Source organism: Ambystoma mexicanum, chromosome 3q (genome assembly GCF_040938575.1).
Source record: "Ambystoma mexicanum isolate Mex_15411 chromosome 3q, UKY_AmexF1_1, whole genome shotgun sequence".
Lineage (NCBI taxonomy): Eukaryota > Metazoa > Chordata > Amphibia > Caudata > Ambystomatidae > Ambystoma > Ambystoma mexicanum.
This window is the reverse complement of record NC_090926.1, coordinates 587,069,086-587,084,781: the sequence shown is the minus strand read 5'-3', so window position 1 is coordinate 587,084,781 and position 15,696 is coordinate 587,069,086. Positions and strand designations below refer to the sequence as shown.

Genomic DNA, 15,696 nt, shown 5'->3' with positions numbered 1-15,696 from the left:
AGGTGCTGATGGTTTATGTTGTTGCTGACTCTGGAAAGTTATCTTTTGGAGAATTATAACTGTTCTTTTATAACGCGTTTAATACCAGAGACCAGTTTCTAAGCACGAGACCGGGATTTTAACCTGTGTTGCTATGCGTTGTCTTACTTCCAGGACAAACACGTTGCCCCTGAGCGATCCTCCCAGATAGACAATATCTTCCCATTTCCTAACCCAGTACCTATGGTTAGAAACCTGGGGGTTATTGTGGACTCTGAACTCATCATGTCCCAACAAATGGCTGTGGTTGTCGTGAAACACTGCAGTTCAGATCCCTGTGCATTCATGCAGACCTCAGCGGGTCATAGCTGGCACCTTCGGTGGCATTTGGGGCAGTAAATAATACAGGCAGGAAATACATTCCCCAGCCTTCCCCAGCACTACTGACACAAGCACAAGCTCCCCGGGAGGAGCCACGAAGCTGGGAGGTAAGCATGCAGGGCTCCTCAATGAGTCCCGAGTCAATGAGTGTGTTGTTTTGTCACTCTAATGTTAGTGTGCTCTGACTACCATTCCTGACTGATCTGCGTCTGGGCTCTAATTGGGTTTGGTGGTTTGGTTACGCCTCACCCCCTTTATGTTCTGCTTGACTACCTTGTTGCAGGACCCCTGCTCGCTCATCGGGATTTGGGTCTAGTCCCTTGCTCTCGACCTGGTATTGTCTCGGTTCTCTGTGTTTATCTCGAATATGAATAAAGACCGCACACAAAACAAGACACGTTGTTTCGGCCGATTTTGTGCAGCCTTCAATATTCGAAATACATGAATTCTCCCCCCATTTGAAATCGGGTGTTTCACCCCTGATCCCCCCCACCTTCAACTTCTGTCCCACCCCAACCCCGCTTCACACTCAGAATCACACCTTTTCCTCAGCCGCTGCCTCACATACAAACACACACACGCAAACTCACTCCTTCTCCCAGCCCCACCCCACCACAAACACTGTCCCCTTCCATACACACAGGCACGCAAACACACACTTACCTGAAACCCGTCTCCCCCTGCCCCCTGCAGTGACGTGACAGTTAAGATTTAGAAAGGCCGATCTGGGCGCCCTCAGGGGCTCTTTCTAAATCGGTCTTTTTCATTTTCTCACCTGTTGCTGGACCTTTTGGCCCCTGTTTGGCCTGCCTTTGGATTCATGATTTTGCATCTGATCTTGTCCACCTGGTTCTGGATTCCTCTTTCTCTCCTCGACCCATCTTTGCGTCTGGATCTCTCGAATCAAAGGGTACGACTGGCATTTGTTTCCTGGTAACCTTTTTTTCTTTCCAGGCCTACTACTCCTGCTCCTGTTTTTACGCTCTTGTCTTCCGGGATCAGGCGCGGCACCGTCTGATCTACGTACCTGGGTATGCCGCAAGCCTTTGGGGAGTGGCTTCCATTTAGGTTTCAACTTTCTGTGTCCGTCAGACGTTTTTGGCTGAAGGGCTAAGGGTTTTTCTGGGTTGAAGGGGGGAGGCGCTAAAGTTGAAGAATGACTGTTGCTTTTCTTTTCTTTTTGCTCTGGGAGCAGGGCTTTAAGTGGGGTAAGAAATCGAGGGGGGGCCCTCATTTGGGGGCGTGGCTTGTGGGAGGGGCGGGGCCTAAAAAGTACGCAAATCGTAGGGTATACACACAAATATATATAAATGTTATATATTTGTGTGCGTACCTTACTATGGTGTGTGTACTGTGCAAGCCATCTTTTCTAAACATGGAAATATGTGCGAGGGGTCACCAGATGCTGTTACTATGACTGACGGAAGTGGCAGCCAGTCACAGCGTTGCTGTGGTTGGCTGCCACTTCTGTCAGATCGCCTGACTTCATGGCAGGCGCATGCGGCCGCGACGGGATAATGCATCCTGCCAATGTTGCGGGCGGTGGGACGGGGCCCCGGCAGGGCCCCGGCTCAGCCCCACTTTTTGGAGACTGCCGGGGCCCAGCCCCGGCAGGCCCCGGCCCACTTTAAGCACTGTCTGGGAGCGAGTGCTTGAGGTATTCCTCCCCACCTTTCCCCTGGCTGTCAGGCTAGCATTGATATCTGCTGTCTTCTGGCCTTGGGGCTCAGGGTAGAGTAGAGGTTTGACCGGCTCTCTTTGCAGGAATGTAATCACCCACCTGTTTTTTATTGTAGTCTGTAAGAATGTGTTCTACTACCCGCGAGACTTGCACATCTCATACCTCTGCTAGCCTTCCTACTTTGAATGCCGGGGGTCAATGCCTTCATCTAAGCCTGGCTGGATTTCGGCAATGGTGTATGCCTGAGGCTCAGGCTAGCAAGCTCAGGCTGCGGCTAGAAGGTCTGGACTGTGGCTGCAAGACTTTTGATTAGACTCCTGTAGTTTGACTTCATCTCAGCAGGATTACCCTCCTACCTTGGCTCCTAATTAAGCAGCGTGTCATTTTAAAATCTTTGTGTTGAGGGCACAAGTCTCTATGCCATCAAGAAAACATGTTTTCGACCAAAAATGATTTTCCGCCATTGTCCTACCTGGGGCTTTTGCTCACAATCTATATGCATCCTGAAAATCCCAGCATACAAGAAAGCGAGCCGGTGGACACTCGTTCTCCATTCTAACCTATGAGGCCATGAACGGCCTCCCCACCCCTCTGTAAACTGAACCTAGGCCCTTGGCTTTCTGTACACAAAGTAAGGCCCTACTTTACCTTAAGCTCATTCTGTGCCTTGCATCTGTCCCATTGAACCGATGCCACATATTACATTCTATGGTGCCGAAATGCCTTAGTGGTGAATGTTTTCACTCAGTGAAACTCCCATAACATAACATAACGACACCAGGCCATGCAATGCTGTCATTTTCATTTGAAGATGATGTCCCTCATTATGTGGTTGCCAGTAGGCCGCCGGTAGTACAGGTGGCCTATAGGCAACCTCAGCTTAACATTACTGCCGCCCGAAACCCTGGTAATACCGAGATAATACGGGCAGTGCTGGAACCGTAAGTAGGACTCCACAGGAATGGGACACCAGCGCTGGTGGTACCGGTACCGGTTCTTCAGTGATTTATCTGCTGGTAGGGATATGAACTTGTACTGCGGGTTACCTTAAAAACTCACCAATAAAATTACAAAAGTAATACAAAAAGTAGTGTACACCGGGCAAGAAGTCATGCAATTTATTCAGGGCCTAGGAGCCACCGGGAAAGCAGGATTCATACGGAACATGGAACAAAACTGCATGAAAAGCGCTGTCAAAGATACCCCCTTCAGCAAAACTTTTATGACCATCTAAACTAATTAACATCAAAACACATTGCAACATTAAGTCCATCCTCCATCAGGAACTTGTTAATGAAAAACATGAAATTCCCTTATAGCGGGACATACATTTTTCTGAAATGATTGGATCCCAGAAAGTCTTACCACAACACCCTCGACTCCCACTGTGATGTCATAGTCCAACCCATAATTCCCACATCATTGTGCCTAGGCATTGAGACATTTGAGACGATCAGCAGATCTTTATTCATCTGCCACCGATCATCTCCACCTGTTTCTCACGAGAGAACTATCGATCATGACACTGACAGAGCCTTGAACAGCGGACAAGTTACCATTTTAAGGTTGCTCATTGAGAACTCCTCGAACCATTTCCCAGGCTAAGTTATGCTCAAGGGCAATATGAAACTGCCATGGGGGCACTCTGAAACTGCCAGTAGACCAGTTTCATAAACTAATATGCCGAATTATAAAATAATGTTGCATTCACTTCCATTCCTCGGCACCTGTGAGCTTGGCTTCGTAACCTTGAAAGTATCAAAGGCTGTCCATTCCTTTCCGCATGTTCCTGGGGACTTGTAGTTTGCAATGTGCTCTCAGCTTCTGTGGCTGCTAAGCAAAGGGCCTCATTATACGGCTGGCGCTCACGTAATAAAGGGGGCTGGTACGGGACCGGCCCCCTTCATTCCAGGAGCGCCGATTACGAGCTTCCCATCGTGGGACCCGGATTGCACGCCTGGTAAAACCAGGCGTGCTTTCCGGGTCCCATGAGGAGAAGAGGGAGGCAATAACGGGCCAGATGTAATCTGCCCGTTATTACCTCCCTCCCCATTCCCATTGAGCCCTCTGGGGGCTCAAATGGGAATGGGGATGGGTTCCTGCAAGGAGGAATTACCGGGTCCTCCTATGTCGGAGTAACCCGGTAAGTCCCCATTGCAGGAACCCAGTAATGGAGCCCGGAACAGAGGCAGCCATGGAGTTAATAGCTCCATGGCTACCTCCATTCTCGTAATGAGGCCCAAAGTGTGAGTTGGTTTCTTAGTGAAAAAGCAAGCTTTGAGGCCTGTTCACAGTGCCTCGATCTAACGTTCCACCCTGCATACTTACCTGTAGCCTATCGTTTAGTGCTTCCATGCTGTTTGCCTAGACTTCAATTACTCTGGCATTCTCTGATTTGGCGCTTAGAGCTAAGTGGTTATCCATGAAGCCCCCCTCTCCTATTAGCAGGCTATTCAGGCAACTGATACGTTTGCGCTTTTTTACTGCGCTGCATTTGCATTTCCACTACAAACTACCAGCAGTTCAGGCCTGCCGGTAGTTCACAGCCCCAACCGGCAGACTCGGAGTGAGCTAGTCTGGAAAAGATGGCGGTAACATTGTTACCAGCGCCTTATTTACAGACTGGCTCTTAACTGACTTATGATGCTTTTTAAAAAAATGATTTTATTGATTTTCATAGCAAATAACATACAATGCACTCAAACACAGTGCTCAAAAACAAACAATTACCAACTATCCCCCTACCCCTCCCCACCACCACCCCTACAGAGTCTTGCAGTCCACAACATCTCACCTTTAACTCGTGTTCATTACTTCTCCTTCACTTTCCGAGGAGCTATCTGTTTCAGGTTCCTCAAGTCCTGCGCCTGATAGCGACGTGACTAGATGTAGCCAAGCTGTAAGCATCACTGCTTCCACTTGCCCCCACTACCCACCACTTCCCTCCACACCACTGTTTCTGCATCTGTCCACTTCAGGAGGTCCCGCCACCAGGCTTCCACATTCGGTCTCATGCTTACCTTCCAGCCCATCGCTATCCTGCGCTTAGCCAGGATGTAAGCCAGGACTTTTAGTTTGCTCACATGCTTATATTTGTGCGGTTTTGGGAATGCCCCCAGCTTGCACGCCCACAGCGAGTCCACTTCCAATTTAATCCCCTTGTCCGCTAGGAGGTGCGCTATTTCTGCCCAGTACCGTGTTATTTCTGTCCATGCCCAGAACATATGTACCATCCCAGCATCCTCCTCCCTGCATTTCGGGCATTTCTGCGTAGTGGCATTTGTGAACCTAGCAATTTTCTTGGGGGTCATATATGCACTGTGGGTGAAATATAGCTGTATCTGTTCTAATCTGGCATTCCTTGATACTTTCTTGTGATATCTTTGCATCCTCACCCATAACGCATTGCTTATCGTTTCCCCACCTTATTCTTCCCTGTCCAGCCTCATCTGTACCACTTCCTTCCCAACCTTAGACATCATTATTTCGTAAATCTGTGAGATCTCATGGCCTCCTTCTGACATCGTCTGAAATGATTCTATGGCCACATCTGGCTGCTGGGCTAGTTCTATCTCCGACCACGTCTTCTTAATCGGTGTCATCAGCCTAACATATGTGATATACTGCCCACTATGTAAGCCTGTGTCTTCTCTTATCTATCAAATTCCATCCTCTCCTCGTCTTGCAAAACATCTCCAATGGTTGTTACCCCCACTGGTTCCCAGTGTTCTCTGACAATCTTTCGCAGCTGTCCATCCACACCTTTCAGTGTTGCTAAGAGCACCTGCGGGGAGCAGGGTAGCGGGCTCCCCATCATCTTGCAGGCTGTATGCCAGATCCTCCGTCCTAGGTCCAGCAACGTAGACCTCTTCCCTTTTGGAGGGTCTGCCACCCATATCCACTCGTTCAAAAAATAAGGTGCACACTCCGCTCTCAACAATCTGGACTCTGGTGGTGTCATCGGAGAGCCACCATGCCACATACTGGAGCTGGCCAGCCAGGTAATATACCTCGGAATTGGGCAGTCTGATCCCTGCTTGTTCATATGGATTCTGCAATTTCCGCATGGCTACCCTATTCCTAGAGTTGTGTCATATAACTCTTCTACATATGCTCTGCACCCTGGCGAAGAACTGTTTAGGTATCATGTATGGAACATTCGTGAAGTTGTGCAGCAATCTGGGTAGTGCTTCATCTTAAGCAGTGCCGCTCTTCCCATCATGGTCCGAGGCAACCGCGCCCAGAATACAATACTATGCTCAATCTTCTCTACTGCTTTCTCCATATTATTCTTATGTTCATCCACTACTTTGTGATATATATTCACACCCAGTTCTCTAAAGGTGTCAATCGCTCACTCAATCTGTAGTACTTACAGCTCACGTTGAGGCACCTCAACATATCTGCCTAGGGGGAACATAATGGACTTTCGTGGGTTGATTGTTATGCCCGATAGCATTGCATATCGCTCCAATACTTCCAGAATATACTGCAGGTTTTCTTCAGGGCATTTCAGGTACAGCAACATATCGTCAGCATACAGCGATATCAAATGCTGTCCTCCTCTCGTACTAATGCCCACTTCGTTGTAATGGTGTCTTAGGTATATCGCCAGAGGTTCCAGAGTCAGGATAAACAGCACCGGGGACCAGGTGCATCCCTGTCTGGTCCCTCTGCCCAGAGTCCATTGTTCCGAGATAATAAGTCCCGTCCAGACCCGAGCCACCGGTTCACTATATAATAATTCAGCGCACTTCAAATATGCCGGTCCCATCCGCATTCCCACAGGACCGCCATCAACCATGGCCATTTGAACGAGTTGAAGGCTTTAACCGCGTCTAGTGAGACCATAGCTACTTCTTTGGGGCTCCCCTCTGTTTGGTCAATAATATGATGCAGCCTCCTGAGATTATCAGAGATGCACCTCCGGGTGACATATCCTGTCTGGTCATGATGTACAAGGGTATTTATTATTGGCTTCAGTCTATTTGCCATCACTGCCGTGAGGATCTTACTATCCTGATTTAACATCGACAGCGGCCTGTAGGATCCGCAATCGGTGCTTGATTTGTCCGGCCTGAGAAGTGGGATGATGATCGCTTCCCTGAGAGTGTCTGGCAGCCTGCCTTTGTCAAACGCCTCATTCAGCATAGCAAGCATCGGTGGGAGTAGGTAAGTCTTATACGTTTTGTAAAACTCGCTGGGGAGGCCATTGGCTCCTGGAGCTTTATTAGTGGGTAGGGTTTGAACGACAATCTCTAGTTCCTCTAATGAAAGTGGCGCGTCTAACCTAACTGACTTATGATGCTTAACCTGATATAAATGGCGATACAATGGTATATGAAGCTGCATGTGGCACATTATGGTGGACCTGGGCCTGCAAGGCTGTGCTTAGCGTATCATGACAAACCTTGGCATGTGAGGCTATGACTGGCATGAGATGGAAGTAGTAGTACAATGTCCTTTCATTGCAGGACTTATTTCACTGGGTTTTTTACCACACATTTTTTTACAACAAAAAAACAGCACATTTTGTAGGGGGTAATAATAATATATATGTGGGGAGTGGGTGCTCGGGAACATATACAAAATAAAAGTGGATGTGGGTTTGGGGGAGAACCCCCTAAAAAAAGAACCCCTAAAAAAAGAAAAAAACATTCGATTAATTTTTTTGTTGAAAAATCTGTGGTAAAAAAAACCATGAAAAAACATCCTGCAATGAAATGACATAGAACCGAAGTAGCTGAGGCTGATAAAGCAAATAACGAATTAGACTTGACCCATTATGGCTCTGCTGGGGGGGCTTTGGCACATCCTGACTTTTTTTTTTACCAACTTTATTTAATTTTTAGAGCGTCATAGACATGTACATATCGATAAACAGTTAATACCAAACATACAATGTTTTGTTCATGTCAACTCATTCTTGCCCCAATTCGGGTTTTCAATACAATTCAATTTCTTTGCTCATATAAAAAAAAAAGTTCATATGTAATAACCATCAAATTAACCCCACCCTTCCCCCCAAACATATCCCCAATTTATGGGTGGAGAAGTGGTCTGTTCTATTTTATGAGTTCAACAGGTTGGATCGCTTTTCCAGCTTAAAGTTCGAGTTTATCAAATGATAGATATTGCACGGAGCAATCTTGGCTTAAAGAACATCTGTTCCTTATCATCTGTAAATTCGTGTAGTGGTAGCCAAGTGTTCAAATACCTTGGGTAAGAGCCGTGGGCTATTGCTGTCACCTTTTCCGTGGCCATCACTCCCCACAGCCTTACCCACCACATGGCTATTATTGGTCCTTCCTTAGTCTTACATCCTGACTTTTTTAATTGCCAACTAAAATAGCCTTTGGTCTGCTTCAGTACTGTTTGTTATGCTATGAATCTCACACTTGTTCTTTTCTTACATTTGTGATGTCACGTCTTGTGATGTCCTCAGGTGTAAAGTTCATGGGCCAACACTTCATTTGACATGATCCTGGGAAAAGGTCATGCAATGACATTTGATCCAATTTCATCATTGAGTGATGTCACTTAAGCTACCCTCGGAGTTTTGGTAAATGCGTGACTTTGCTAGGTTTAGTCACAGACACTAATGGCAAACAAACTGCCCCAGTCTTTCCTCAGTTCCAGGCTGTGTGAGAAGTTTGCTGTAAATGGGAATACCTTTAGAGAACCTGGATTTGGGGATAGTAGGGCTGCCCGATAGGTTAGAGGGAGATTTTCACATGCAAGGTTTCCTGTCAGAAAATGCTTCCTGGCTTAACACACTTTTAGAACCAAACACAGTCCCATTAGTTTCAGCGTGCAAAGTCCTAACCTGTGGAATCTGCTTCCGTTGGAGCTCAGAGTGGCGGATACAACTATTAAGTTCAAAAAGCAGCTAAAGACGCTCCTGTTCAATCTTCCGCCTGACTAGGGACCACTACCCATTTCCCCTGGAGCTTCATTGTCTGACTCAGAGTTTTGCCCTTGGCATCCCCTCTGGTATTGTTTTAATGCCTGCTGTTCTCGGTCGTTTGTTTTTGTGTCTTATCTGTGCGCGCCCTGTGGCCTATGGGCGTGTGGCGCGATGATATAAGAACGTTGAATAAATAAATAAATAAATGAACCGAGGCATGGTGTAACGTTCTGTCTTCGGGGCATGATAACCGTGGCATGGTGTGACGTTCTGTCTTCGAGGCATGATAACCGTGGCATGGTGTAAGGTTCTGTCTTGGAGGCATGATAACCGAAGCATGGTGTAGCGTTCTGTCTTCGAGGCATGATAACCGTGGCATGGTGTAAGGTTCTGTCTTCGAGGCATGATAACCGAGGCATGGTGTAACGTTCTGTCTTCGAGGCATGATAACCGTGGCATGATGTAAGGTTCTGTCTTCGAGGCATGATAACCGTGGCATGGTGTGACGTTCTGTCTTCAAGGCATTATAACCGTGGCATGGTGTGACGTTCTGTCTTCGAGGCATGATAACCGTGGCATGGTGTGACGTTCTGTCTTCAAGGCATGATAACCGTGGCATGGTGTAAGGTTCTGTCTTCAAGGCATGATAACCGAGGCATGGTGTAACGTTCTGTCTTCGGGGCATGATAACCGTGGCATGGTGTGACGTTCTGTCTTCGAGGCATGATAACCGTGGCATGGTGCAAGGTTCTGTCTTCGAGGCGTGATAACCGAGGCATGGTGTAACGTTCTGTCTTCGAGGCATGATAACCGTGGCATGGTGTAAGGTTCTGTCTTCGAGGCATGATAATCGTGGCATGGTGTGACGTTCTGTCTTCGAGGCATTATAACCGTGGCATGGTGTGACGTTCTGTCTTCGAGGCATGATAACCGTGGCATGGTGTAAGGTTCTGTCTTCGAGGCATAATAACCGAGGCATGGTGTAACGTTCTGTCTTCGAGGCATGATAACCGTGGCATGGTGTAAGGTTCTGTCTTCGAGGCATGATAACCGTGGCATGGTGTGACGTTCTGTCTTCGAGGCATGATAACCGCATAATAACCGTGGCATGGTGTAACGTTCTGACTTCGAGGTTTCATGCAATGTGCTTTGTTTTCACTTGTATCCAGGACTCTGACGGAACTGCTGAAGCAGCCAGGGAATGGCAACTCGGATCTGATTCCCAGCGCCCACCGGCCCAGCATCCAAGTGCAGATCACCGAGGTCATCCCCCACACCTCCCCGCGGAACAGCATTGGTGAGCTCCAGCTTATTTCCGGATTGTCATGGCGTTTCACAGTGAATCGAGCAAGTTCATGGCATGACATCTTCATAGTGTAAATTGTACTTAAACTGTCCGCGAACGGGGCAGCGTGGCGATCTCCCGTCACATAGAAAAGGGGTTGGGGCCTACATTCTTTCACAGTCAGATAATAACTTGCTTTTACACAATGCTCAAACTATACTGGTTTCCAAGCACTATAAATAAACCTATGTACTTTCGCTGTCCACAATTACCTGCTTTTATCAACTAAGCCACTTTCCCTTCTGCATTCCATTTATTTCATGCATTCTCTCCATGCAGTCAGTCCAGTTTTAGTTTTAAACAACTTCATTTTTCATCTAGGTTTGAACTTTTTGTTCATTATTTGGTAAACAGAGATTTCTTTGGTCCACCTTGGGGCGTTATTCATTCATGTGCTAATGAGTGGTGTCTGAAGTGAATTAATATAATACTAAGTGTTCTAAGTAATAAGCGGACATAGTGTCTGAGGGCCAGATGACATGTGTGATGCGTATCATTGTGACTGGGACTTGTGGGTCCGCCACAAACCGAATCATCGTCAATTAATCCCAATCTGCTGGGAATGAGCTGCTTACACCTTCGAGTTAGTAACAATGGTACAAAATATGTCTTTTAATTAGTTCGATCTCTGGCCCATGTTTTAGCTATTAATTGACATATGTTCACAACTGTGTTGAGATTATTTTCTTGGATCAAATTGTGCCATCCAATTTTTTTTATTTTTTAGCAGTTTTGTTTTTATTTAAGTTTTAGTTTTTCCGTTTTTTTCTTATGTCTATTCGTTTTGTTGCTTGTTTACCATGCATGTCATATTTCCTTTTAGTCTCATGGTCATGTATTGTCCCCTTGGTTCCTGTTATTAACTTTTTTTACATTAGTTGCTCTTTTTCCCAATTTCTGCTGTGTAATGACTTCTTTTCTTGCAGATCACACCTCTCAGGGCAGCGTGGGACTCGGCTCCCCCCTCATGGCCCCCACTGGGTTGGGCCACCCACACAATAGCAGGCCACAGATGGTGACCGGCATGGGGCTTCCGGGGCAGGACTATGGCCAGTACGCCACCCTCAAGGCTGTAGGTAAGTGCAAAACAGCACAGAGCCTGTCTCCAATGCATGATTTAAGGGAAGAGTTTCCAGTAGTTATTTCTCTTACGCATGGTCAATATGGACGGAATGGACTGGCGGTCCATCAAGTCCGTCCCCATGGCATAGTCTAACATAGAAACCCAGCTACTTCAGGACTGCCTCCACCTTGCTGATTAACAAAGGCAGAAAGGGATTATATCTCATGGTGTAACAGGGTAAGAGACTCATGGTCCTAGGTGTAAGTGCCCAACCCATATTATAACAGGGACGGAACAGACACACAAGCTATCAAGTGGGTCCGCACCTCATAGTCTAAGATAAAGACAGAAAGGAATCTGTCCTCATTGCATTGCATAGGAACTGAGGGAAATGGGACTTGTAGTCCATAGGGTCTGCTCCACCCCCTTTTGGCAAGAGAGGCAGCAGACATTCACTGTTTACTAAACATGTCCCCATTGTTTGGAGTAATAGAGACAGTATGGTTTGATGGCCTAATGATTCTGTCCCCACCTCGACGCAGAGGACCTTCATGGTTGATTGATCTGGCATGAGTGCATGGCATAACATAGCAATACAGTGTACTAACAGTCCATTGAAGCGCTCCCTCCTCTCGTGGTACAACGCGCAGAAGGAAGCATGATCCATCAAATGAGTCCCTGCTGCTGGACGTAACATAGAGGCACCGGGGACTCACGGGCATCTGCGTGTGCCCCCAACACAGGGAGAAGAATAGATAGTAGGGACCTGGGGTCCATTAACTCTGTGCCCACTGCATAGTGTAACAGCGATATAAAGGATGCATGGCCCAAAGCGCTTGTCCTCACTGCACCACTGCACAGTGTAAGAAGTAGGTAAAGGAACTCAATGTTCCATCAAGGCTGTAAGCACCACGTGGCGGTGTATCAGAGACAAGACTGCATGATCCATGCAGCCTGTACTTACTACACCATGCCGCAGACAGAACGAACACATAGGCTGCAATGTCTGTCCTGTCTTGAAGAACATGGTGTTACAGGACTGCATGATCCATGCAGCCTGTACTCAACTACACCATGCCACAGACAGAACAAACACGTAGTCTGCAATGTCTGCAACGGTACTGAAGAACATGGTGTTGCAAGACTGCATGATCCATACAGCCTGTACTCAACTACACCATGCCACAGACAGAACGAACATGTAGACTGCAATGGCTGTCCTGTCCTGAAGAACATGGTGTTACAAGACTACATGATCCATGCAGCCTGTACTCAACGACACCATGCCACAGACAGAACGAACACATAGACTGCAATGAATGTCCTGTCCTGAAGAACACATGATCTATCATCTCTGTCCCCCAGTATGGTGTAGCATAGAGAGAAGGTACAGAGAGTTCATCAAACCTGACTCCATTGCATGGTGGAACCAAGACAGAGGGGACCCTTGTCCTTGAACTCTGTCCTGTGCAGCGTGGTGTAACCAGAAGTAGGAATTCATACTCCTTGAGTTCATCCCTATTAGATAAAGCAATGGAGACAGAGGGGATTGTGTTTCACCCACTCTTGATCATCTGTGAATTAGACACATAGGGGATTGGGTTTCACCAAACCTCTCCCCCCTCCATCCAGTAGGCATTTACGGTCCTTGTTGCGTGCCCCCTTGACATGGCCCAACCAGTCTGCCCCTACAGATGGTGCAACAAAGAGCCAGAGGAACTTACCAACCTTCGAGTCTATCTCTCACCTTGTGGTGAAAAAAAGGAACCCATGGTCCATCAAGTGTGTCCTCCACCATATGTAGTAAAGAAAGTAGGGGGTAAGAGACCAATGTTGGGTGTAACATAGCTAGGAGGGAGTCATGGCACATTGAATGCGACTGCCATTATTCTCACCCTGTTCTCCTCTTCTATCCACAGAGAGCGCCACTGATGAGTTCTACAAGCGCTACTCCTCTGTGGACATGTCAGCCATGGGAACTCCATCCTACAAGACTATGACCTTGCGCCCCAAAGATGGACAGGATGGTTGTGGTGGTCACTCCTCACACGCAGGGTCCTCCACACCAGTGCAGAAGAACAAAGTGGCCAAGACCAACACACATCCGATGTCGGGCTCGGCCTTTCAGGCTTGGGAGCCGCCGGGTCGTCACGAACCCCGGCGGCAGGGCTATGCTAACAAACGCCAATACAGCATTGAGAAGCTTCCAGCACTCTTCAGCCAACCCAGCCACTACCCAACAACCCAGCGGCAATACTCTGGCAACAGCAAGACAGAAGTGACAGTGTAAGGGCGTACTGCCACTCACTCTCCTGCCCCCAAAGTGGACTAATATAGAAAGAACACTTAAGATGCCAATGTGGAGAAGATACTGAACTGGTCGATGAGAAGAAGAACAGGAGAACACCAAAGGCATATGGTTAGAAACATGGGAACGGTCATTGGAGCAACACCCGGTAACACATGAACAGGCCAATGATTAGACAGAATGGGGGACTTTGAGGGCTAACCGGGAGGTGACATGTAACACATATATGAGCCAATAGAGGAAGTCATGGGAGGGACCAACTGGGAGAACACATGGAAGATTTCCATTGGTAAGAGACCAGAGGCCCTTTAATCGACTAATGTGGGGGAATGGATGAGGGACTTCAGTAGGACACACATGAAGGATCCTCTGTACGCCGCTTTTATTTGAGCATCGCTTCAACGGTTCAATAAAGGACATTACATTGTTTGGAGACTTGAACACGTGACCTTCAAGTGCTAGCAGGATAGCATGTAGTCTACTTGTCAGGGGAGTGAACACAAGATTTTGAAAAGGACGAAGTTTGCAAGAAGGTATGGGGCTTGGCCATGGAGGTCAGAGAATATTCAGGAAGCATTTGCTGGATGAGATGAACATATTGAGGAGATCTTATAAAACTGGGGACTTGTGGCAATTCCAGTTGGACTTGTGGTGGATAGATGTGTTGTGGCCACACTATATGCTTTGAGACAAAGAAAGGCATTCACAGTTAAACAGCAAGTGTGGACAGACACCAACAAGTCTGCCAGTGTGTTTACTCCATTCCGACCACCACTGAGTAGCTGCTGCTCCTAGGTCCACAGCACTGACCGCTTCACTGGTTCCGACCAAACAGGAACATAACCATCTCGCTATCACGTGCCACTGGGCCACTCTTTTGCCATGAGGTGGGGGACATTTGGGAGGAGACCGCCTTACACAGTCCTCATTATGGCAAGACTTTTCAACCCTCTTTCAGTATTTTATAGCAAGAACGACCAATCCCTGGGAAGGGGTAAATAAAATGAAGCATTTAAGAATGGCAAAATCACACCCTTCGCTGGCCAAGATGAGAACTCATACTGGACAACACAATAAAGAGAGTATGGGGGTTGAACAGACGCCCCACTTGACCCTGAAAACTTGAGGCTTTTAACGTGTTTTACTCGCTGCTAAAAGTCACATGACACCCTGCACCTCCCCAGTCCGTGTTGTACTTTTGTCCCCCACCTCGACGTGTTGGAAAGGTGCCTCTCCCATTCAGGGTTTGGACTATTCCTTGGCCGGTCGCCACTAGTATTTCCTAGTAACCAAGCCCATTTTGTTGTAGATCTTAGCTAAGGTAAAACAATGAAAAACCCATAAAATAAAGTTGATAAAGCTTTTGTCCTGACTTTGGTTTGTGTTCCTCTTGCCTACTGTGCTTCCCCTGAATTGAAGGGGGAATTCGGCCCCTGTTAAGGTTCGGGGAACGAATAATGGCCGCCTTTGTGCATCATGGATCACCTCTGATTCAAGAGGGAAATGGGCCTTAACGAGACAATGAGCAGCGTGAGGGGGCAGGGGGTTTTATGCTTGGTTCTCTGCCCCCTGGCCATCACTCCAATTAGTGTAACCCCTTCTCCTACTTCCTCACATATACAGCTCCCCTTCCATTGATAACAGCCCCCCTGCACAGATGAAACCACCCCCACGCACATGAAGATTCTCTTCACACAACATGCTTGTAAAGAGAAGGCTCTCAACAGTGGCTAAAGGTCAACTTCCCATTGGATCAAGCTGCTCTACTGACTATGAAGGAGTTGGTGCAGTGTTGCTTGCTCAGGGCACTTATAAAGTAGCCTCATCAGAGAGGAGCATTGGTCAGTGGGCGGCCCACAGTCCTCTTGAATAGTATCACAGTACCTTATGATTGTAGGTCTGCAGCCTTGTCCGATCTGCACGCGACTCCACCGTGGACGTGAATTGCAGGGTTGAAAGTGGGAGGGTAGAAGAGAGGCTTGCCACTTCTTCTACAAAGCTCTGCTCTGATCTGGCAAGAGGGTAGCAAGGT

General features: G+C 47.4%; 1 protein-coding gene and 1 long non-coding RNA gene across 2 annotated transcripts in view; one reads left to right on the top strand and one right to left on the bottom strand.

Annotated features, from left to right (window-relative positions):
• The window catches only part of LOC138582778 (uncharacterized), a 101,835-nt gene extending 100,511 nt beyond the window's left edge, over positions 1–1,324 (bottom strand). The window contains exon 1 of the long non-coding RNA XR_011305077.1: positions 1,136–1,324. This is a non-coding gene — a long non-coding RNA (uncharacterized lncRNA). The remainder of the gene's footprint in view (positions 1–1,135) is intronic.
• The window catches only part of SHISA8 (shisa family member 8), a 284,879-nt gene extending 269,851 nt beyond the window's left edge, over positions 1–15,028 (top strand). Inside the window, exons 2-4 of the mRNA XM_069654400.1 lie at positions 10,118–10,245; positions 11,220–11,369; positions 13,276–15,028. Of these exons, the coding sequence (XP_069510501.1) occupies positions 10,118–10,245; positions 11,220–11,369; positions 13,276–13,646 (649 nt within the window). The 3' untranslated portion in view covers positions 13,647–15,028. The remainder of the gene's footprint in view (positions 1–10,117; positions 10,246–11,219; positions 11,370–13,275) is intronic.
• The last annotated feature ends 668 nt before the right edge of the window (positions 15,029–15,696 follow it).